The sequence below is a fragment of the Lactuca saligna genome, chromosome 8 (genome assembly GCF_052625555.1).
Source record: "Lactuca saligna cultivar CGN05327 chromosome 8, ASM5262555v1, whole genome shotgun sequence".
In the NCBI taxonomy this organism is placed as follows: domain Eukaryota; kingdom Viridiplantae; phylum Streptophyta; class Magnoliopsida; order Asterales; family Asteraceae; genus Lactuca; species Lactuca saligna.
In genome coordinates this window covers 87,234,818-87,258,281 of record NC_136424.1, presented here as the reverse complement: position 1 = coordinate 87,258,281, position 23,464 = coordinate 87,234,818, and the positions used below count along the sequence as shown (strand labels likewise).

At 31.8% G+C, this 23,464-nt stretch overlaps 3 protein-coding genes across 3 annotated transcripts; 2 read left to right on the top strand and 1 right to left on the bottom strand.

Annotated features, from left to right (window-relative positions):
• Nucleotides 1-11,609: 11,609 nt before the first annotated feature.
• Nucleotides 11,610-14,081, bottom strand: LOC145012585 (putative protein phosphatase 2C 43). Its single transcript, XM_078971383.1, has 5 exons — nt 13,894-14,081; nt 13,393-13,717; nt 12,900-13,276; nt 12,564-12,803; nt 11,610-12,478 (listed from the first exon to the last, which is right to left on the bottom strand). Exons 2-5 carry the CDS (start codon nt 13,691-13,693, stop codon nt 11,777-11,779), a joined length of 1,620 nt encoding a protein of 539 aa, XP_078827509.1. The 5' UTR covers nt 13,694-13,717; nt 13,894-14,081; the 3' UTR covers nt 11,610-11,776.
• Nucleotides 14,082-17,415: 3,334 nt separating this feature from the next.
• Nucleotides 17,416-19,633, top strand: LOC145009842 (uncharacterized). Its single transcript, XM_078968470.1, has 3 exons — nt 17,416-18,187; nt 18,231-18,386; nt 18,507-19,633. The coding sequence occupies exons 1-3, from the start codon at nt 17,416-17,418 to the stop codon at nt 19,631-19,633; spliced, it is 2,055 nt and encodes a 684-aa protein (XP_078824596.1).
• Nucleotides 19,634-20,198: 565 nt separating this feature from the next.
• LOC145011673 (putative plastid-lipid-associated protein 13, chloroplastic) lies at nt 20,199-22,541 on the top strand. Its single transcript, XM_078970403.1, has 7 exons — nt 20,199-20,659; nt 21,280-21,401; nt 21,481-21,564; nt 21,660-21,756; nt 21,850-22,066; nt 22,143-22,195; nt 22,279-22,541. Exons 1-7 carry the CDS (start codon nt 20,411-20,413, stop codon nt 22,369-22,371), a joined length of 915 nt encoding a protein of 304 aa, XP_078826529.1. The 5' UTR covers nt 20,199-20,410; the 3' UTR covers nt 22,372-22,541.
• Nucleotides 22,542-23,464: the final 923 nt, after the last annotated feature.

Genomic DNA, 23,464 nt, shown 5'->3' with positions numbered 1-23,464 from the left:
CCAAAAGCAATTTATTTAGCTCATGAAGATGACTAGGTCAACAAATACATATTCAAAGCTCACCCATAAGTGTAGATTCGATCAGCCTTTCTCCTAGAAGCAACCATGGCAAATAAAGAAAAGGTCAAAAGGCCACAGCCAAACGTCAAATGAAATGCATCTGATACCAAACCGGAATAGAAACCAACAGAAAAATTATGGAGTGAATTAAACACTCGCGTTGAAATTGAAAAAAAAAAAAAATAAGAAACAGACACTAACTACTGGTTTCTTGTATGGATATATGCAAATCAAGCAAAACATCACAGAAATCCAACTGTGAATCCTAGCTACATACTTTGTGCACATATGAATGCCATGTTTTCTGATGATCAAAACAATAACTTAAGACATGCTAGCAAACAACAAAGCTTTTTTATGGACTATCTAGCAAATAATGCAATCACATTGGAGTAACAAAAGGACTCATTGAAAATTAGGAAACCAGAAGCAATGTCAACCCGATAGAAGACCAATAAGCAATTCGGCAGTAGAACAGGCCACGTTAAGTGAAATCAACAAAACCAGTCTCTTCACTGGCCTATTTCCCGATCTAATAGCATTTATAGAAAGAAAGAACAAAGGCTGAAATTGAAAACTTTTCACTTTTACTGAAAGAGGAAAAATCTTCTTCCATCCATATTCCCGTTGCTGCGGAAAAACCTTCGTTGTCGGAAATATGTATATCTTTGACGAAGTACGAGAAAGTATAGGCTTCTTCGAAGAATGATTGTTAGTAATTATCGATACTGGCGTGTGAGGAGGTTGTTCACCGGACTGGTGAAACGAAGTTTGCCGGGAAAACGCGAATCGCCGGTCGAAATCACCGGCGTTTCACGAGCGAGGTGTCTCGGCTTCTAGTTTCTGATAATCAAAAGGGTATCTTGAATCGATATGCTAATCATAAACCCCCGATCTTTCCATTACGGCAAGAAATTTTTTCAATCAAAAACCCTAGGAAACCAATTTTGGATCGAAATCTGGGAAGGTTAAGAAAATTGGTAAATGGTACAAAAAACACTTTTTTTACACAGAAATTCGATTTTGACACCGTATTTCTTTTTGTGTCAATTTTGACAATGTATTTTCCAATTTGTTACAATTCTGACCACTTGACCGGTTAATCAGGTTACATGTTAACGTGACATGATGACGTGACATGCTGACATGATATGTTGATGTGTCAAAATTGATTTTTTTCCCACAAAAAGCACTAAGTTTTCACTTTTTTTCGATTATGACACTAAGTTTAATTTTTTTATTTCAATTTTGACAATATGTTTTTTTTTGTTCCAATCGAACATCATTTATCAAATTTTGTTCAATTTTGTCTATTTTCCATTTGATACCATATAAATATATTTTTTTTTCTATTACATTTTAAACCGTATAAACATATTTTTTTCTTTTAAAAACCACGTTTTTATTTAGATACAAGGTGTTTTTTTTCTTACATTCAAAGCATTAGTTATATCATGAGAATCAAACTAACCATAAGCTTCTAAAAAGATGTAAATTTTGATGGGTTGCAAACTTGATATCCAAGTTTTGATCGACTACACGCCTCCAAACACATTTTAAAGTTGCATATTTAATATAAAATATAATTTTTATATAACTAATACATATTTATACATAAAAATATGGTTTGGGTGTAAAAAATTTATGTTTATACAAAACTATGGTTTTTAAATGAAAAAAAAACGTATTTATATGGTTTAAATGTATTAAAAAAATATTTATACGGTTTCAAATAGAAGATTGTCAACATTGAACAAAATTGAAAAAAATGATGTTCAATTTGGAACAAAAAAACATAATATCAAAGTTGAAAGAAAAAATTAAACTTAGTGTCAAAATCGAAAAAAAAATGAAAACTTAGTGTTTTTCGTGAGAAAAAAAATTCAATTTTTGACACATCAGCATATCATGTCAACATGTCACGTCAGCATGTAACCTGGTTAACCGGTAAGTGGTCAGAATTGTAACAAATTATTAAAACACAGTGTCAAAATTGATACAAAGAAAACACAGTGTCAAAATCGAATTTTTATGTAAAAAGAATGTTTTTTGTGTTATTTACCTTAAGAAAATCGGTGGCACGAGACTTTGACTAAAAAGTCAAAATTAACACAATGTGTTCATTTTCCATTATTTATTTATTTATTTATTTTTAACAACATATCTAATCTAAAGCTAAACTATTTTTAATCCACTTTTTTTTTTTTTTTTTTATGAAAATTACCTTAAGAAGACAAGATATCACCTGATACCAACTCAATAACATAGTTATGATTGTTCAAAACATTTTTAAACCATTACCTAAATTTCAATTAAATCATCAATCCTATACTATTGCCACATTTGGTATCGAAAATAAGGTCCTCTATGATTTCAATTGTTTTAAGATTATATTTATAAAGTTTATAAATTAACTCATCAATGATTCTAATAATAATATTAAAAATAAGTAATCGTAATTATTGGTTTAGTATGATGCAAAACAACTATACTACAAGTACAAACGAAATACAATACAAACGAAACTAGAAAACCAACTCATGTGGTGACTCTAGAACTATATAAGCAACTAAATCACGATTAATTATGTTTGTGAATACAATACCTTTGAAGTGTTGGTCTGGTTATAGTAGATGTAACTAGACTTGGCAAGCGCGTTGTGTTATGTCGGGTTCGTGCCGTGTTAAAACAGTAAACGGGTTGAGACAGCTTGATCCTAACCCAACCCGTTTAATTAACGTGTTGTGTTCATTTATTTTCATGTCGAGTTCGTGTTGAGTTTCGGGTTAGGGGTATATCTTAAAATGTGTTGTGGTATGTGAGGTTGAAACATTAAATATGTTGAAAGGGTATGATTTGGATATGTGAAAAGGAAATGTACCAAGTGGGAGGCAGAATGACTAAATTTATATTAAGTTTAGAGAGCTAGATGGAATGAATATAAGTTGGAAGGAGAAGGGAGGGATCATGAGGAGGAGGGAATGGTTGAGGGGATTATGTAATTTGGGTGATAACAAAAAAAACGAAAATGAAAGTTTTAACTAAGACGGCTGAGTGTATTTCACGTTACAAAACGAGTTAACCCAACGGCTTTCTTTTACATATTGTTTTGTTTTTGGTCTTTCTAGTTTGTTCAAAATATTTAGAAAACTTATACATAAACATGTTATTTTTTGAGTCATATTCGAGTTGAAATTATCAACCCTAACCTTATCCATTTATTTTTCGTGTCATGTCGTGTCAACCCGTTTAATTAAACGAGTTGAAATATCTTATTTAAACTCATTTATTTCGTGTCGTGTTAGTTCTTGCTACCTCTAGACGCAACGAATCATAAGACTTCCTTAAGGTATCCATATCTAGAGAGGACAATATCGTATTTGTAACGCTCGTGTTTCCTGTTTAGCATAATTATAAAATATGTATTTACGTCGATTAACAATTGTAACCTTTTAATAATAAGTGAATGATAATTATGCACGTATATGTTATATGCATGGACATCTGACAAATATTATGTGAATATAATATTTGTGTTAAAAAATTATTTTTAAAAGAACTTAATAAATATGGCTAATGCAAACGTTAAAAATAAAAAATATTATTTACGATAAATAATCTTAACGAAAGTTGTAACGAACCTAAAATTTCAAATTATATGCTATAAGATATGTTTGGTTTAAATACATTTAAGGGTGAACCCAAGTAGTGAAACGATAATTTTTTCGTTATACCCTTTTGATAATAATTGACTGGGCAAATTTTAGATCAAGGAGTTATAATCGGAACTATTACGACCTGAGGCTTACACTCGTTATAACATATGAGTGCATAGTTACTTTCATCTTATACATAGATATGCAGTATTTAATATAAATTACGTGATATATATGCATATTATATGTGTTCTTGATATTTATGTTGAATTAACAAAATATACATGTTATTTTTTATTTAAATTGTATATGTATTTTATACCTATAATTATGATGGGTAAAAATGGATAGATGATATAGATGATGAAATAAATGATGAGTGATGAATTAAAATGATGAGAGGCCTCAATGTTTAAGTTGATTTAGGCTGTGTTTGATATTGTTTGACTAGGTCTGAGTTAGACATATGGGCTGACTCGGTCAGACATTGGCTATTTGATGATACGCTTTCTCGGTCAGCCGTCTGGCCCAAATGTCTTTTCGGGCCAACTTTGTAACATATGCTGACTGGGAACAATGACACTTCTACCCCTCTGTTTCTTTCTTCCTTCGTTACCCTCTTCAATTGTAACCTAAAAAAAACGCAACACACAAAAATTGCCGCCTCCTCCATCGACAGGTTACCGTTCATTTCGCCGGTCGCCACCATCTAGCTGACGTCTCGCCACCATCTCGCCGGCTAAAGAGAAGTCGCCATCTCCGATCAATTTCTCTCGCTTTCCCTGTCATTCACTATTCATCGAAAACTGGTAATTCTTCTCCTTTTATGCTACTAATGTTTGAAATCAGAATCAGTTATCTTTGATGTTACGCAATCTGATGTATAATCCATAAAATTAGAATCTGCTAAATATAAAAAATAAAATAAGAGTTTGTTCTTGTTTAATACTCAAATTCGATGATAGGAAGAAGAAGAAGAAAAGAAACTTTCTGATCGCATGAATTGAATATTCATTATACTGAAAGTAAGGAAAAAGAAAATTGCTACTTTATTCATTATCACTAAAGCCTATATATAGGCTTCAAAATATCCATGTGAGTCATGAATTGAAGCCATGCTACGTACTCCTCCTCAAGAAGGAATGAACCCAAATATCAATTCTAGATAATGACCAAGCTAATGACCAAGTACACCTCCATAAATCCGGTCAACCTAAATATCAATTCTAGATAATCACCTATTAACTAAAACAAAAATAAAAAACATAAAACTTATTAAATTCAAAGTTTCAGCAGCTATCTCAAACCAATTAACCTAACTCTAATAAATCTGAAATTGCAATTAAAAATTAATTACATGTATCTTTAGAAAATCTAGATAAAGAAAGAATGAACAAGAATAATAATTCCAACCATTCAAAGGGATCATTCTAAGGACAATTTGGGAATAAAAACCATGGTATAGAAACGACAGCAACACTGTTCACGTTTTCAGCCTCCTGTTGTCATGTTCCCAGTCACCTTGAGCAATAATTTGATGTTGAAACGACTGTGAGTAAAAAATGAAGTTTGAAATATATAACTCTATCATAGTAGATTGCTATTATTGTTTTGAGTTGTTGCCCTTTTGTGAAATGATAAATCAAAAATTGGTTTTGTAATAAAAAAATGTTCTTGGTCTAATGTTATGACAATATGTACGTTTTTATAATTATTCAACAACTTAATCCATCACTGTATATAACAACAGGATAAAATGGTCATTTTTCATCACTCAGCACATTCAGTCAGATGTACAATCAAACAATAGGATTACTTACTCAGTCAAGATTTCATACCCATACAGACCTTTCCCAGTCAGCACTTTCTCAGTCAGCAACCATCAAACGAGGCCTTAGTCATCTATCGGAGTATAGATGACGACCATAGACTATTCTAGACAATCTAGTGGAACGCTGGTAGGCTCGCAACTTGTAAGTGTTTGTAAACGATGTGTTCATCGATGTATTCCATCCCCCTATGGTTGTCTTATTTGACATGTATTGCTGAGGAATCCCCTAAGTAATGTTGTCACCCTGATGAAAAATCTTTAGGCTAGGTCCCTTAATTTAGATGCTTTAGGGACAGAAAGTGAGGATAACAGAAACAGGTAACCAGGTTGATTGATTGATGGAATTAATAAATTTAATTATTGTGGGTTGAAAACCCTATATGTTCACCAGGCTTTCCCAAGCCTGACTCACTTAGTTTCTTTGTATAACATGTAACAACACAAGATCACAAATGTGATGAGTTTAAATCTGGAGAGAAATTTAAAGGAGAACAGGCCATTAGAATAATAATATATTGTAAGGTCTGTAATATTACGTTTATGCTTATGTTGTTGTATTGACCATGGCATCCGAAGGTTTTTAAATATAAATGAAATACATTTCCTCAGAAATGCTTTGATAATGATATTGTCATATTTTTAGGAACAAATTTCGCATTATCACTCTTTTGAAAAGAATACTGTGATTAAATAAGCATAAACAAATCGATCTTTTATGGCCGTGAAATTGGGGATGTCACAGTATTCTAACAAACTTAGTTCTAGCTCTTCTGAGTTTTGATGAATCCTTCACAATATGAGTATACTGAAACACAAACCATCGTAAAACCAATCTATTGTGGATAGTTTGTATCCCTAAAGAGGTGTGTGAGTCTTCAACTATATAAGGAGGACACCAAAGCTTCTACCAATTTAGGCTTGGGTGGGTTCACATTGGCCCTATCCTTGGTACAACATGGTTTGCACTAAGCAATACTTGTACATTGTTATCCTTTAAATGTCACAATTATTTGCAGTCTTTATGTCATCCTCCTTGCAACCATTATAAGAAGTTATAAAGTGTTTTGGATCCTCTCTTAAATATCCAATTTTTGGTCTTAGTTGTGTGATCTAATATGTTTTGATGAAATCGGTAGTAGTTTTGGCTTTGATATTTCATAAGCATATACTCTAGCAATCTCTAACTTGTCTTAGATATATTGGTCTCAAATCAAAATAAACGAAGAGCGACCTAGCAACGATTCCTTTTTATTTATAGCCAAATGAATGTAAGTCTTACATTGCATTTCAATAAACTAATTTGTGTAAATATTAGTTGGTTCATTATGTTTTCTATATGTTGATTATAATACTACTTGTTATCTTTATATAAATGTGAAAGCCCTAACTTATTAAAACTTTCAAAACACATAAATGTTCAAAGGTATATCACGTATCATCGTAACCAATACATAAATAATTACACACATACATGTTTGAAGAATACGAGAAAACAACTACGTATTTTAGACTACTTAAAAGAATCTACATGATGAAGATTACCTACAAAAATCCATTTAAACCAACATACCATATATGATTCGGCAGATAACGATATATAAATCATGTTTTATATTTAACGTTCGGTAGACATAAGAGTCAAAGGCACAAAAAGAAACTCTTAAGTTGATGGTGAATCGATGATAACCCCGAAGATGTCACACTTTTCAAACCAAGCAAATAAGAAGAATGAATCGGCCTGCTAGAAGACAAGGACAGTGAAACCAAAGTGACACGAAAGTAGATTGTGATAACGCTTACAAAATAACTATTGGAATGAATGATCACATTTGGAATCCAATACGCACTCAGTGGTGGTCTTGGGGGTGTGCGAATGGTGCGGTCGCACAGGGCCTCCAATTTTAGGGGGGTCCAAATTTTGGGACAAATCTATTGTTATATTATTGGTATTTTCGCAAAATGCATTTTTATGTGTTACCATTATAAAAAAAATTAGTAATTGGTTATTTATATACACAATGTAATATTATGTCGCAATCTTTAATTCATTTTAATTATGAAAAAAATAAAAGAAAATCATTAAATCAAAATCTAGTCATAAATTCAAAATTTTATCAACAATTCAAGGAAAGTTCTATATCCAAAGAAAAATATAAATTTGTTTTTAATATATATTCTAGGAAATGTTTTCATATCTTATAAACGCACCAAAAGTAAATAACAAGTTAAACCCTAAGAAACCTAATAATGGTGTTAGTGGACCGTCGGTGCTCGTCTCTCTTGTTGAAAATTGTTGTTTTACAGTCTTGAGTCTTGATATTTGAGTTAGTGGTCATCGTTTCGTTCTTCTCTAAATGTCCCGCTGACTATAAATTTAGGTTAGTATCTCTTATTTCTTTTAATTTCCCAACTTTCTTGGTTGCTTTCTCTCCCATGAGTCAAACATGAAGGGAGGTAATGAGTAGTGAAGGTATGTTTAAATAATACTAACAATAAAGACATTTTTGATTTCTTATTTGTAACATCATGTGTTGAAATAATAGTATAAGTTTTGTATAATATTGTGAATAATGTAGTATGTAAAACTTATGTGCATGTCAAAGAACTTAAAGTGATGAGGAAGGGTATTTTAGACATTTTGCTCGTAGACGAAAAGCCTTGTATAATTAAAGACAATTTTATGAGCAAATAAGTTTTTTAAAACTAAAACTTTTAAAATTCTATTTGTGCTCGATAATGTCTCAATAAAGATTAACCACCTTTGTCTTGAAAACTTGCTTGTAACATATTCAATTTATTAGTACTGAGTGAATACATGGTATAATGGTAATGAATTTAGGAGATGTTTGTTAGCAACTTTAATTTTGAATTTAGCGCTAACAAATTTATTTAATAATATTTTATAAGAAGTTTTTTATGCACTCACAATACATAAAAAAAATAAAAAATAGCTAATCCAAAACAAAGTTGAAATTATTTTTCACTCTACTAAATATGTTGGTTCACGAATAAATAAATAAAATAATTCAAAATTCTCTAACTTTTGAACTGGAGGTTCAATCACGCAACGACATGATTTTTTATAAGGGTCCTACTAATTAGATCTCAGATTTTCTTAGAGGACCCCTCATTAATGATTTTTTAGGCATAAATTTCCGTGCATTTATAATATTAATGGTTTTTATGATTACTAAAATTTAATTTTTTTTGAAACTCGTATTTATCATTTAATTCCTATAAACTTTTTATTTATTATATATTTTATTTTTTTATAATCAAATAAAAATACAAACATGTTAATGTTTTCTATATATTTTAATATTTATATAAACCAAAAAATTAAAATAAAATAATATTAAATATTTAAATGAAAATTAAGTATTATTATTATATCGTATTTATTATGCTTTCATATAAAAATGATTTTAATAAATTGCACTAAAAACCGAAAATAAATTAAATTTTTTTGTTTAAAATATTTTATTTTGTATATTTGAAAAAAAATAAGTATATTTTTATTTTAATACTTATTTATAAAAATAATCTTCTTTTTCTATAAACAAATCTTTATATTAAGCTATTTTATTATGTAATAATTAGTTTTATTTAAAATAAAATATAAAATAATCATAAGGGTCTAATATTATGTAATAATAATTAATAAAAAAAAAATTATTTGGTAATGATTAGTTTATTTTAAGAAAAAAGTTAAACTAATTATTAAAGTAATTATTAATGGATCCTTTAAAAAAAAATCCAAATAACTAAACCCTTTTATAATCAAGTTATTCATATATGCATTCAAGGGAAAATCCCAAAACTAGTCACACATTTTCCATTTTACCAAGGCAACAAGTTAATTGGGAGTGGTTCTGATAATGCCGCCAGACAAGACTCAAAAGACTCAAAGGTAAAGCTTTTCCGAAAGGGAAGGGGACTTGTACTTTAATACTTGTTTGAAATATCTATTTATGCGTGGAATTGTATGATTTTTTTTTTGTGGAAATATGTGCAAATAATTGGTAAAAGGATTTGATCGTATACGTCAGTTCATAACTCCATTTAAGGTGATCTAAAATGCTCTTAAAGAAGACATAATTACCTACAACTTTTTTGTTTGGAGTTTTCCAAAATTTGGTCGTTAAAGCAAAGTTAAAGCAAATACAAAAAATGTTTGAAGAATTGTGGGATCAAAGTTAAAGCAAAGGAAAATCGTGTGAGAAGAACCATAATAAGCATATATCCGATACATGCATGATACAGTACCTCAAGTTTTCAATTCAATGTTCCTATAGCTTTTGATGATTAAAATAATAGGTTCATTCTTTTAATCCCGTAGAAACTATGTGATCGATGCCTCACCTTGCATTATCACATGATATAATATCCATGCAACATATATGAAACCAAACCATGCAAATTTATTTTCTTTAACACACATCACATATTTTTTTGCCATATACAACAAATTATATTTCATATAATTGTACAATATAATTTGCAGTTAAAAAACCCATATATGAAACCAACCCATGCAAATTTATTTTCTTTAACCCATATCACATCACTTTTTAGCCATATACAACAAATTATATTTCATACACTTGTACAATATAATCATCTAAAACATAAATTATTATGTATGACTAAAAGTTGTTGTGTATAATCACTAAACCAACCAACCCAAATACTACTTGCCTTCGGGCTTCAACTTGTAACCTACGCAAACCATAATGCCACTTCCTAATCCTAAATGAGTAATTTTGGGACCAAAATTTGAAAGTATTTTAAGGGTTTATGTAATGAGTTTGATAAAAATAAGGGTATTTTATTTTTATTTTCTTATTTGATTAATTTAGTTTTTTTTTTTTTTTTTTTTTTTTTTTTTTTTTTTTTTTGTGGAAACGACGAATGATATTATAAAAAAAAAGACCACGTGACTCACAAGAGACTAGCCGGAGGAGAAAGACAAACAAACAAAAGTTTACAAATTACAACATAAGAAAAGAGATCACTCAAATCGTTGAATTATAAGACTTTATTTCCTTTTATTTAGTTGTTTCCTTAAACAATTAGAAGTCTTATTAGGTTTTATCATCATAAATATGATTAACCGTCATTAATTAGAGGATTTTTTTTAAAAGATTATATGTGTGTGTTTTATCGAAATTATAAGGATTAGAGATTAAAAGAATGAAGATCGTTTTCTTGGGTTTTCTTTAACAGTCGTTTTTATTTTTGGCTATTTCCATTCATTATGTATTTTTTGCATTAATTTCACTTTTGTAAATCCACCTAATTCAACTCCAAAATATCCCATTTAGCCTAAACGTCAATGGTTATGATTGGTACACAATAATTTTTAGCCATAGACAGTAAATTGTGTTTTACACATTTGTACAATACAACCATCTAAAACATAAATTGTTGTGTATAGCTAAAAAATGTTATGTATAAATCATTACCCAAACATTAATATTTTTATGAGTAAAAGCATATTTATTTTAGTAAAACATGTGTCAAAAGAATGATGTTAGTAGAATCTTGAATTGGAAAGTGGATTATGTATGTTATTAACTATGGTTATGTTTAAATGTAGCTAACTAACTTAAATTACAAATAAAGTATGCTAGTTGGTGATATGCTGGGACTTGAAGGGTTTGTTGTGAAAAAAAGAAGCAGCTGGAAGTCCAAATAAAGAAAATTAATGAAGGAATATAGAAATTAATTCATGTTTTTCCTTTGTATACAAAAAGCCAGGGGAAAAAAAAAGCGTAATTAATTAAGGTTTGGAGAGATTTTCTGTCATCCTCTTGATGAAGTGATGTGTTACAAACCTTTTAAAAACTAAAAAGCTAAATCAGTTATTCAGTATCTAATGAAATTCATATTGATCAAAACTTTTCAATTAGATGATGCACCCTTATCGCCATTTTACGTGATTAAACTGATAATTAACTACTAACAATGCTTCATAGACATAACCCATAAACTTTTTTTTTTTTTTTGAATTTCAAGAACATATGAATTCAAGAAACTATCATTTTAATGTTTTACCAAAATCTATGTTCAAAATCATATTAACTGCACAGATTCCTGTTTGTACAAAAAAGAATCAAGAGTTATAGAATCGACAATTACCAGAGACGACGCATTCGTTGCAAAAACTTTGTCACTCGCCGGAATTACTTACACCTCCATCGCCTGAACTAGTTGCACCTCCCGCGCCTTAACTAATTACACCTCCGTTTGCACCACCGCCAACCACGCCTGAACTACTTGCACTACTGGAACTTGAACTGCTAGCACCTCTGGAGCCTAAACCACTTGCACCACCGGCGCCTGAATCACTTGGACCACCGGCGCCTGAACCACTTGGATCACCGGCACCTGAATCACTTGGATCACCGGCACCTGAACTACTTGCACCACCGGCGCCTGAACTACCTGCACCATCGGCGCCTGAACTACCTGCACCACCGGCGCCTGAACTACCTGCACCACCGGCGCCTAAACTACCTGCACCACCGGCGCCTGAACTACTTGCACCACCGGCACCTGAGCTCCTTGCACCACCGGCACCTGAGCTACTTGCACCACCGGCGCCGAAGGTACTTGCACCACCGGCGCCGAAGGTAATTGCACCACCGGTACCTGAAGTACTTGCACCGCCGGTACCTGAAGTACTTGCACCGCCGTGTATATACTTGAACTGTGATTCAGTCGAGTCCTCAAACGCCTTCATAGAGACTTCCGTCACAAGCGCGCTTCTCGCCACCAGATGATGATCGATGTAGAGAACGACCACCGTAATATCATCATGAACTGTTCGTCTCCTCCCCATTTCAAACTTCCTAATAGCTTTATACTTTCTCCCTTGTTTTTTGGCAGCTACCTCCAATGCTTTCTTAATCAGTCTCTTCGCAATTCCCTAATTACAGAAATCGATTTGAATTTTAGAAAGCGTAAGAGATTTTAATGGAGGGAAAACGAAACGAGATTAAATGAAAACTCACAGATCTGGGATTCTTTTGAACAATGTCGATAGCTTTCTGATCCGAAAGATTATCCCAAAGTCCATCGGATGCGAAAACGATGAACCTGTCAGTTGTTTCTATGTCTCTACTCTGTACAGTCGGGTCGGATCTCAATACAGGTTTGTTGATAGGTTCGGTTAGGCGAAATCGTGGGAAATTTGGATCATCAATATCAAATTCAGAACTCTTTAGGTATAAATCTCCGATTGATCGAGAAATCTAATCGTAGAACAGTAGAAGTAGTATGAGATTATGATTTGATTCTGGAATATTTATAATTACTGTTTAGATTAAGAGAGAATTAATGGAATTAACCTGGATAATGCCTTTAACTCGCCATACGCCGTGCTCATCTCTTACAACAATGTTTGGGTCCTCTGGATGATCGAGTTGCAGGTCTCGTCTCACTTCCATCATGCTCGCATTATGATCGTTTGTAAGTGGCTGCGCGATGACTTTGCTTAGATTTCGCGGATTCGCACGCCCTAAAACAGCTCTCGAATCACCCAGATTAGCGACGAACAATCTTCTATTCCATATGATCCCAACCAGACAACAAGAACCAATTGAATAGATGTTAGGTATGTGTTTCAGTGCTTCACGCGCAAAATAGATGAATCCTTGCTCAGTTTCAGTAAACGCATTTCTAAGTATTTGTTCAGATATCAATCCCTCCCTTTCTTGAGCAAAACCTTCAAAGATCAAAAACAACAATGATAAATGGATTTAGATATGATTTATCGTTATGATCTACTCATTAACAGTAATTATTCGTAACTACTTGAAAAGAAAAGAATGGAGGACTTACGGATGAGATTATTGAAGAGATGTTCACGGACGAACCATGCAGCCTCACGGCCGCCATGGCCGTCGTAAACACCTACAAAGGTGGCGTTGTGGCCGACTTCCACTTGACTGAAATCTTCCATAGCTTGATTGGCCTGTATAACTGCGAAAGAGTATTCGCCGAAGGCATGTTGTTCAAGATCAGTAGACCATTGGCCTTCGTAGCCATCTCCATTTGCACGCCCACGGCCGTGCATACGGGCATAGCGATTGGACAGAGGTTGCCAGATTCTCTGTACTATCCTTTCTACCCAGTCGTACATCGTTCTTTCCTCTCAATCACCACACTGTATACAACGGAAGAAAGAATTGAAATGATTATAGATTAATGCAACAACAAGAATGTAAACAACGAATGATCAATCGCGATCGATCTTAGTTGAAACACAAAAACAGTGACAATTAATTGCCTACAAATTACATTGATTATAGCAAATCGTTATTGTATAATCGATGAACTTACGAAGAAGTATATCAGAACGAGAATTGGTGATCAGTACAATATAATGTGGCGATTAGTAAAAAGAATCACTCGAAGAGATGATGGAAAAACCCTAACAACTCAAGAACTGACGAGAACGCACGCATCTGCTTATTCAAATTTTAAACAACTCATCACGGTAATAAAAACAGTAGAAGTTCCAACCCGGAATAAATGAAATGCGAAATAACAGAGTAATGATGATTAGTTATGAATATATTAATTAAAAATTAATTAAAAGAACATACAAGATTTTACTGATAAATGCTGATCGATAATTCGATGTCAAATCTAAAGATGTATTTGATTATAGGGAAACTTTTGCAATTCTTGACAGGATCACTTATATAATAAAACAAAATTAAGAAAAAACAAAAAGAAAAAAATAAATAAATGTTTTAATCCACAGTCATGACTCATGAATCGTAGCCCAACCATCAAGAAAAGTGTCATTATGGTATTGGTTTTTAACAATATATTATAAATTATAACTTAGGTTTTTTTTTTAAAGCACAAAAACAAAATATATTAAAATTCATATTTTCCTCTATAAATGAAGACCGATATTAATACATGTTCTTTATATATATGCTTAATAAAGTAATAGGTTTATTTGAGAACTATTGGTTTTGATTTAACATTTTGATTTAACAAATACTAGTACTTTGACTGCTTAAGGAAATCTCACAAATTCTTACAGAATTTGAATAAAGATGAAAAGATTGTAATATATAGACTTCATAAATGGTCCCTATGATTTCGTAAAATTTGAAATTTAGTTCCTAAGTTTAAAAAACTTCACAGATGGTACGTGGTTTCAAAACTTTTGATGTTTGATTATTATGCCTCACTCTGTTAGCTTCCTACCGTTAAGTTCATTACCATTGGGACCATTTATGATATGTTATATATATATATATATATATATATATATCTATATATATATATATATATATATATATATATATATATATATATATATATATATATATATATATAAGATTGGAAGACTTTGAAAACTTCAAGATGATTATAAATAGAAACTATGTTTTAGTAAAGAGGGGTAAAAAATAATATTCATTCTCTAAAAAATGTTCAATCCATGTTTAAAATATCTCCAAGAGTTTCTTTATTTATTAGTAGATGTTCAAAATCTCTAAATTTTCAAATAATTCTTTGTCTAGATGTATGTACTAATTGTAATTCAAGAAGATATTATCTAGAATTATTTATTCAATTGTTGTTATTTTTATTTCTCCATGATAATTTTATTTCAAGTTATTCTAACTATTAATTATACAATATTTTAAATTTTTGTTAAAATAATGCTCGTTTTTAATATTTAATCTAATCAAATTCATGCTTGAATTATTTAATTATATCTAACAAAATCTTGATGAATTGTATCCCTAATAGAGATATTCTTTTAATAAAAATCAGAGTACATTTTTTAATAAAAATGTTGCGCAATTTGTTCCCAGTAAAACATGATAAACACGTTATCAAGGCATTTCCGAAGAAAAATATTTTTATCCATTTAAAACATTTGGGAAGGCATCGTCAATACAGAAACATAATCATAAACAGAACTTATATTCATTATCACTAGTGGTTTATATCTCCTTAATCTCTTAGTGTAACACGACTTCATATATATGTGTAAGATGAAAGAGACCATGCACTCACTTGTTACAGTGACGACTCAAAATTCGAGCAGTGCTTTGCTTCTTAATAATATGATTTCCTTCGATGAAACCTAGTATCATTACTACTAGATTTTAGTCTAATATTCACTACGACTAATTATTAGTCTAGATTCATCATTAACTCAAAGTCTACTTTCATGATCTACCAAGTAACGAACAACCACGTAGGATCATATCTGAGGTAGAGTCCATTTGGTATACGAAGTATACTGTTTGGAAATCTCACTTTAAACACCTCACTAAATTGCAGCCTAGACATCATTCCCGTATGTAGATCAATCAGTATAACGACTTCGAATGATTGATAAATCTGATTTATAGGTTCATAATAACGATATTATATTTATATAATCTATATTTAAAGTATGGTAGACGTAGCTCACTTACATCGGGTTTTTTTTTCTCAAAATCGGGCTCCGCTGAAGCAGAGTTTCTAAGCCAAAGGCTCTTCTTTTCGGAGTCGCCGGGCGCTCCTGGGCTTCCTTCTCGTGCTAGGGAGGTTCCCTAGACTTGGGAGGGGTTTAAGGAGTCCAGAGAGAAGTTAGAGAGAGATAAAGAGAGGCTTATGGTGTGAAGAAAATATGAAGTATTCATCCTTTATTTATAGGGATTTTATCGTAGAGTAGTCCCTAAGTTTCGTCTGTATCTTCCACGTACAAGATCTGTTATCTACGTTCTTTATATCCATACGTTGATATTTACGAGTACTACAACTTTCATTTAGACCTCGTCGGCTAATTCTCATTCTATCTCGGATTTACAAAACTGTATCGAATTCGTCGTGCTTGAAGAGTAGAGACTAAACCTCGTCCATATCTTTAACATATAAGCTCTATTCTCGACGTTATTTATATCAACGTGTTGGTATTTACGAGTACTACAACTTTCATTTAGATCGCTTAGGCTACAAAGCAACGTCGTAGTCACATAGAGACAAGGGTGGGCCTTGGCCTACCCATATATATTTGGTTATATATATATATATATATATATATATATATATATATATATATATATATATATATATATATATATATATATATTATGTAAAAGATGTTGGGCTTCATATATCTAAATGACCCACCTCAAAATCAAAGTGAAATTCCATATGTATTACTGCCGCTTGTAATATATACCTTAAAAATATATGACGACACTTTTTCAATTGTTCGCTTCCTTACTGTTTCTTATTCAATTTCCAGCAGTTGTTCATCTAATCATCAATCGTCGCCATCACCATTAGGTTAGTAAATAATTTTTTTTTCTGTTATCCTATATTTCTAAATACTCAATTACTTCATTAAATTAATCATTTTTCTGTCATTCTATATTTCTAAATACTCAATTACTTCAATAATCATTATTGTTTTTATTTTCATCATATATTTTATATTTTTATCATAGGTTTATAAAAAATTAGGTTATTATTGTTTTCTTTGAATTAAGTATTTGTATTATTGTAAGTTTGTAATTGTATAAAAATACAAGAGTATGTTTGTAATTGAAATTTTTTGTGCTTAGTGAATTTTGTTGAGCAATGAGACCAAAGCAAAAAATGTTAGATTCGTTTTTTATGCGCAATGTTTTACCAAGAGGCGAAGAGAAAACCACAACATAAATAGATAATCAAGTATCTTCAAAGGATAAAAACACGTCATCTTCATTACCTGTTGAGAACCCTCAACAACCTCTAGAAGATGGTAACCCTCCACCATCTTTGACGGTTGAAAATCCTAGCTTTTGTTCTATTGAACATGATCCTGGCCTACGTCTACCTATCTGGAAATATGCAACCAATATGCGGGATGAAATCAGACGACCATACTTAAGATCTGGGCCACATCAACCGGTGTTACCTAAATATCCTGCATCTGGGTCAAAAAGTCATCCACGACGCTTTCAGTCTAAATGGTATTCTGAATTTCCTTGGCTTGAATATTCTCAAAGTAAAAATAGAGCATATTGTTTTTATTGCTATCTATTTCTTAAAGAATCAAATACCCATAATGGTCATGATGCATTCACAATCAATGGTTTTAAAAACTGGAACAAAGTTAAAGGGAAATATTGTTCATTTTTGAAACACATGGGAGATGAACCAAACTCTCAGCATAATAATGCTATACGGTTTTGTGACACTCTGATGAATCAATCAGGACATATTGATAAAATGATTCAAAAACAATTTGCTGATCAAATTGAAAAGAATAGGTTAAGGGTGAAAACATCAATAGATGTTGTTCGTTTTCTTTCATTTCAGGGGATTGCTTTTAGGGGGCATGATGAGAAAATTTATTCAAAAAACCGTGGTAAATTCATTGAGTTGATCAAACACACGACTTCTTACAATGAGGATGTTGCAGGTGTCGTTTTAGAAAATGCCCCCGGCAATGCAAAATACACTTCACATGAGGTTCAAAAAGAAATTTTAAATGTTTTTGCTAAGAAAGTGAGAAAAAAGATAGTTGAAGATATTTGTGATTCTAAATATTGTATAATCGTTGATGAGGCTAGTGATGAAAGTAAGAAAGAGCAAATGGCCATTGTTCTTCGATATGTTGACAGTAAAGGTTTCATACAAGAACGTTTTTTTTGATCTTGTCCATGTCAAAGACACATCATCTTCCACTTTGTATTCTTCTATATGTGCAACTCTTACTTCTTACAAACTTGTTGTTGAGAATCTTCGTGGGCAGGGGTATGATGGAGCTAGCAACATGTGTGGTGAATGGAAGGGATTACAAGCATTATTTCTCAAGGATTATCCATGTGCTTATTATATACATTGTATGGCTCATCGGTTACAACTTGCATTGGTTGCAACAGCTAGATAAGTAGACTCTGTACATGAATTTTTTGGAAATTTATCTTTCATTGTAAATGTTGTAGGTGCTTCTTGTAAACGCCAAGATGAACTACAAGCTACTCAAGCTGCTGAAATTGCGAAAATGCTAGAATCTGGTGAAATTGAAACTGGAAAAGGGGCTAATCAAATTGGTACTTTAAAGCGTGCTGGAGACACTTGTTGGAGCTCACATTTTACTTCTATTAGCAGTCTTCTTCGGATGTACAATCCAACTTGTACAGTTTTGGAGAACATAAAAAAAGCGGGCTCCAACTACAAAACAAGAGGTGATGGTAGTACTGCATTGAAACGAATGACATCTTTTGAGTTTGTTTTCGTTTTATATATGATGAAACAAATTTTGGGAATTATTGATGTTCTTTGTCAAGCTTTACAACAAAAGTCTCAAGATATCATGAGTGCAATGACGATGGTTTCCTATACAAAGAAACTGATTGAAACCCTTAGAGATGATGAATGGGGGTCTTTTCTCGATGATGTCATGGAATTTTGTAAGAAGCATGATATTAGTATTCCTGAATTCAAAGATCCTTATTTTGAAGGAAGAAGCAACAGAAAGAGAGGTCTTATTACTACCGAGCATCACTATCATTTTGATATATTTAATGAAGCAATTGATTTTCAGTTACAGGAAATTGACTCGAGGTTCAATGAAAGAGTTGTAAAGCTTTTAGAACTTAGTGCTGCTTTGGATCCAAAAAAGGGATACAAACACTTCAATTCTGATTCTATTTGCAAACTTGCAAGAAAATATTATTATCTTGATTTCACTGACCAAGAAATAGATATTTTAAAATTCCAGTTGAAGCACTTTGAAGCTTATGTAAAGGATCATTTATTTTTGGGAAAGCTATCATCTATTGCTGAAGTTTGTCAAGGTTTGGCAGAGACAGGAAAAACAAGTCACTACTATCTTGTTGACAGATCGATTCGCCTTGTGTTGACCTTTCCAGTGTCTACTGCAACTACTGAGCGTGCATTTTCTGCTATGAAAATTGTAAAGAATAGACTACGTAATAAAATGGATGATGATTTTATTGCTGATAGTCTGGTTCTTTACATAGAGAAAGATATCACTAAGTTTTTCAGTTTAGATTCTATTTTAGATGATTTTAATGATGTAAGAGAGCATCGTGTGCAACTTAAATGAATAATTTACTTTAGAATGCATACATTGTTATATTTTGTTATCATTTGAATTTTTTTTCTACTCATTCAGAATTTTATAAATTGTTTGGCCTACCCTAAACCAAAATTCTGGCTACGCCACTGCTACACAATATTTTATAGTAAATTCACTTTTAACGATTTCCAGTGCCGTGTCGGTTTTGCCGTAAACTTCGACGGATCATAACTTGTTTGTTATAATTTTCAGAGTTCTTTATATGTACGAAACCCTTGTGACATATACTATAACTTGGTCAAGATTATTTATTTTAAATAATCTTATATAAAAAAAATTATTTTTAACGCTTATTATCTCTAAATTGACTAACCCGAATTTGTGGTTGTTACACCTTACAAACGTTGTGACTCCTTACAAACGTTGTGACTCGCCAAAGCTCGGAAAAACTTGAGGCTTGACGTTACCGCTAAGTCACTCCTTACTTACGTTATAGAGCTTTGATTAAACATGTTATAACCTAAATCAAAGTCTTACCAAAACTAAGTCATGTACTTATTTATTTGGGTTGAACTTCGGGTCATCCGATTAGGACATTTCTTGAGCAAGCATGGTAGGACATTGGTTGGTACTTTATAGCCGGTAGTACTCGGTACATTTTCTCTATTCGTTGATGTTCAATCGAACCTTTCTGTTAGCATATGCTGTTCTCCATTCTCATCCTAGATTCAATCCTCTCCCATTTCGTCAATCTGTTCAATAACCCGAAATTAGGGTTTATTTCTGTATTCTAATTTGAAATCAATGGCTTGTTGTTCGATTCAATCCATTGTTCCTTCGGTTTCTGCTTTATCATCTTACTCCCTGTCTTATTCTTCTGTAATTGTTTTGCCTGTAAATTATGCCAAGTTCCCCAATAGAAATCTCACAAGAAATCGTAAGAAATTTGAAGTTTGCAGAGCAATGGTGCAGCAGACCACGGTTCAGGGAGCTTCTGCTACTTACGCTAAGGAAATGGAGAGACTCTCTGCCAAAGAATCGTTACTCCTCGCTGTCAGTTTTCAGCAACCTTCTTCTATTGGTTTATTTAATTTCGAGAATTGGACCTGATAAATGTATGGTTCAAATGCTTGATTTTTACAATTTTCATGATTTTTTTGGTGTTTATCGTCCCTAGATAAAGCTAGTTGGTTTGATTTTGCCTTGATAAGTAGAGTTACTATCTAATTGAGTTATGCATAATTGTGAAGATCACTTATCTGGTACTAAGAGCAAATCTAGTTGAGTTCTCATCAAAATCGTACACTATCATAATAACAAGTAGTTAATTCTCTTTTATCTCCATCTATCTCCCAACTGCAGAATATATGCTTTTTCATCCTCACTGTTTGTGTTATTTAAGAGCTTTCTCCTGAAAAAGCTCTTTGTATCCTCCACAATAAGAGAGCTTTTTCCATTTGATTACCAATGTTTTGTTTCTCTAATTAGCAATCGTCTTGAAAAAGCTCCTCCAATAGCTTTTTGGCTTGAAAAAGCTCCCATTGTTGGATGCTCTAGAATCGAACTTGATTGATTAAAATAGATAACAGTAGTGGATAACAATATCATAAAAACCCTAGCAAACACTTGGATTGAAGCTTTGTTTCTACAAATATTTGAACTTTCTATTCTAGTTCAAAGATGCTGGAGGATTTGAGGCATTAATTGGTGGAAAGACATCAGATATGCAAAAAATCGATGTGAATGAGAGAATTGTTGGCCTTGAACGCCTTAATCCAACACCACGTCCAACAACGTAATCATAATTACTTTTAATAAACATTTATTACCTTCAAAAATCATCCAATTTTTATAAATTACCTCTTTGTTATCAGGTCACCATTTTTTGAAGGCAGATGGAACTTTGAATGGATTGGATATGGAAGCCCTGGATTATTTGCTGCCAGATTATTATCCGAGTAAGTGTTTATTAATTATCAACTAACTCTAATTATGTTTCTATATTCTTAAGTTATTATTATTATTATTATTTTTCATTATATATGTAATGTAGGAGATTTCCTACATCAATAGCAAATATGAGTAAGATGGATGTGGTGATTAAGGATGGATATGCAAAGATTACTGCAAACATGAAATTTCTGAATGCGGTAACAAAATATATTATTGTAAATTGTTATCCTATATTATATGTTATATATAATATATAATATATGATTTATGAATATGAATATGCACTGCAGATAGAAAACAAGTTTATTATAAGCACAAAGTTAACAGTTGAAGGGCCACTTAGAATAAAAGAAGAATATATAGAAGGAGTCCTTGAAACTCCAACAGTTGATGAAGGGACAATTCCAGAACAACTAAAAGGGGCTTTAACTCAAGCACTTAACACCATGAAACAACTTCCATCTCCAATTAAAGATGCTGTTTCTGGTGGATTAAGACTTCCCCTAAGTCAGTTTTCTTTCTTTTTCTTTTTATAAGTCTGAATGTGTTGTTGTCTTATTGAATGAATGAATGACTGATTCAGATGGGGCTTTTCAGAGGATGTTTATGATTTCTTATCTTGATGAAGAGATTCTAGTAAGTTGTTTGCATGTATATACTTGCAATGTAATTATTATTACATTTGAAAGATTTTTATAATGGAGTTTGTGTTTGTTCAGATATTAAGAGACACAAGTGGGGTCCCGGAAGTTCTTACGAGATTGGATGTGGATCAATCTCCTATTGATCCTATTCAAGAGTACGAGAGTTGACCGAGTCAACATAAATAATGCAAGGATGAAGGATAATGATGATTTACATATGTGGTATTGTAAACCAAATATTACTATTAGGTCATAAACTTTTTATGTTTAACAAAATGTATGTACAAGTCGTTGAGATGGAAATTTGTGCAAATGGATATAAACTTGGTTGAAATTTACTTTTTTTTCTTGTAAAAATAGCTTAAACTGCAACAAGTAATCACTAAATAAAAAGTTAGTACTTAATATGTGGCATGGTGATATACTTGATAGATTCGAATCTAATGAATCTTGTTGCTCATGAAAATTAGATACCATGATGCTTTAAGATAGGCATTATAATTTGACACATATTTGATTAAATTTATCATATAAATTACTTTTCCAACTCTATATTTGTCGTATCAATGTAAAATGTAAATCAATAATTGCATTTGTTAAATTAAATAAGAAACAGTAGAATATGCTTGATATGGTGTGGGGATTTATATAAATGTGAACAAAAAACAACACCAAACTATTAGGAACTAGAAATGTCCGTTGAATTTCATAGATAATACATAAATCAATTTGCTAGACAACCTTATCATCCAAGATGAATTAAAGATGATATAGTGAAAAGTTATGTTTTTTAATATATAATTTCGTCTTGTTACAAACATAAATTTTAACAAGCAAAAAGTAAAAAAAAAAAAAAACAAAGAAAAACAAATACACTCATATTATAGAAACACATCTATACATATATCACTAGCTATAATTGGTTCAAAATAAATAAATAAAAAGTACACATCAAGGTTATTCCATGATTTAACTATGAGTTAAAAGATAAATCAAATAATATTCAAAGTTTATACTCTCATGAAAATTACTTTACTATATTTCGGACCCAAGTCAAGCCAATATAATAATCTCTTGTTTTCCCTCTTGCACATCGTGGATTATCAACGGAGTAAATTGATACCACTAACGTCGTCATATTTCAAGGGGGTTAGCTTCGATTATTGCCACGTGTTAGACTGTCAGGTCATAAGGTACGTGTCAGTTTAGAGCTCCCACGTGTCAAACGCATGTTCGTCACTTCATCTCCATCGTCGAACCC

Excerpts from the sequence above, each read along its gene's own strand:
- LOC145011673 (XM_078970403.1), top strand. The coding sequence starts at position 20,411 with ATGGCTTGTTGTTCGATTCAATCCATTGTTCCTTCGGTTTCTGCTTTA. Across the intron at positions 21,402-21,480 it reads CCAACACCACGTCCAACAAC|GTCACCATTTTTTGAAGGCA; the intron begins GTAATCATAATT and ends CTTTGTTATCAG. Across the intron at positions 21,565-21,659 it reads GCTGCCAGATTATTATCCGA|GAGATTTCCTACATCAATAG; the intron begins GTAAGTGTTTAT and ends TATGTAATGTAG.
- LOC145012585 (XM_078971383.1), bottom strand. The coding sequence starts at position 13,693 with ATGTACGACTGGGTAGAAAGGATAGTACAGAGAATCTGGCAACCTCTG. Across the intron at positions 13,277-13,392 it reads TCTCTTCAATAATCTCATCC|GTTTTGCTCAAGAAAGGGAG; the intron begins GTAAGTCCTCCA and ends TGATCTTTGAAG. Across the intron at positions 12,479-12,563 it reads TTCAAAAGAATCCCAGATCT|GGAATTGCGAAGAGACTGAT; the intron begins GTGAGTTTTCAT and ends TTCTGTAATTAG.
- LOC145009842 (XM_078968470.1), top strand. The coding sequence starts at position 17,416 with ATGCGGGATGAAATCAGACGACCATACTTAAGATCTGGGCCACATCAA. Across the intron at positions 18,188-18,230 it reads TCGATATGTTGACAGTAAAG|ACACATCATCTTCCACTTTG; the intron begins GTTTCATACAAG and ends TCCATGTCAAAG. Across the intron at positions 18,387-18,506 it reads ATTTCTCAAGGATTATCCAT|GTGCTTCTTGTAAACGCCAA; the intron begins GTGCTTATTATA and ends TAAATGTTGTAG.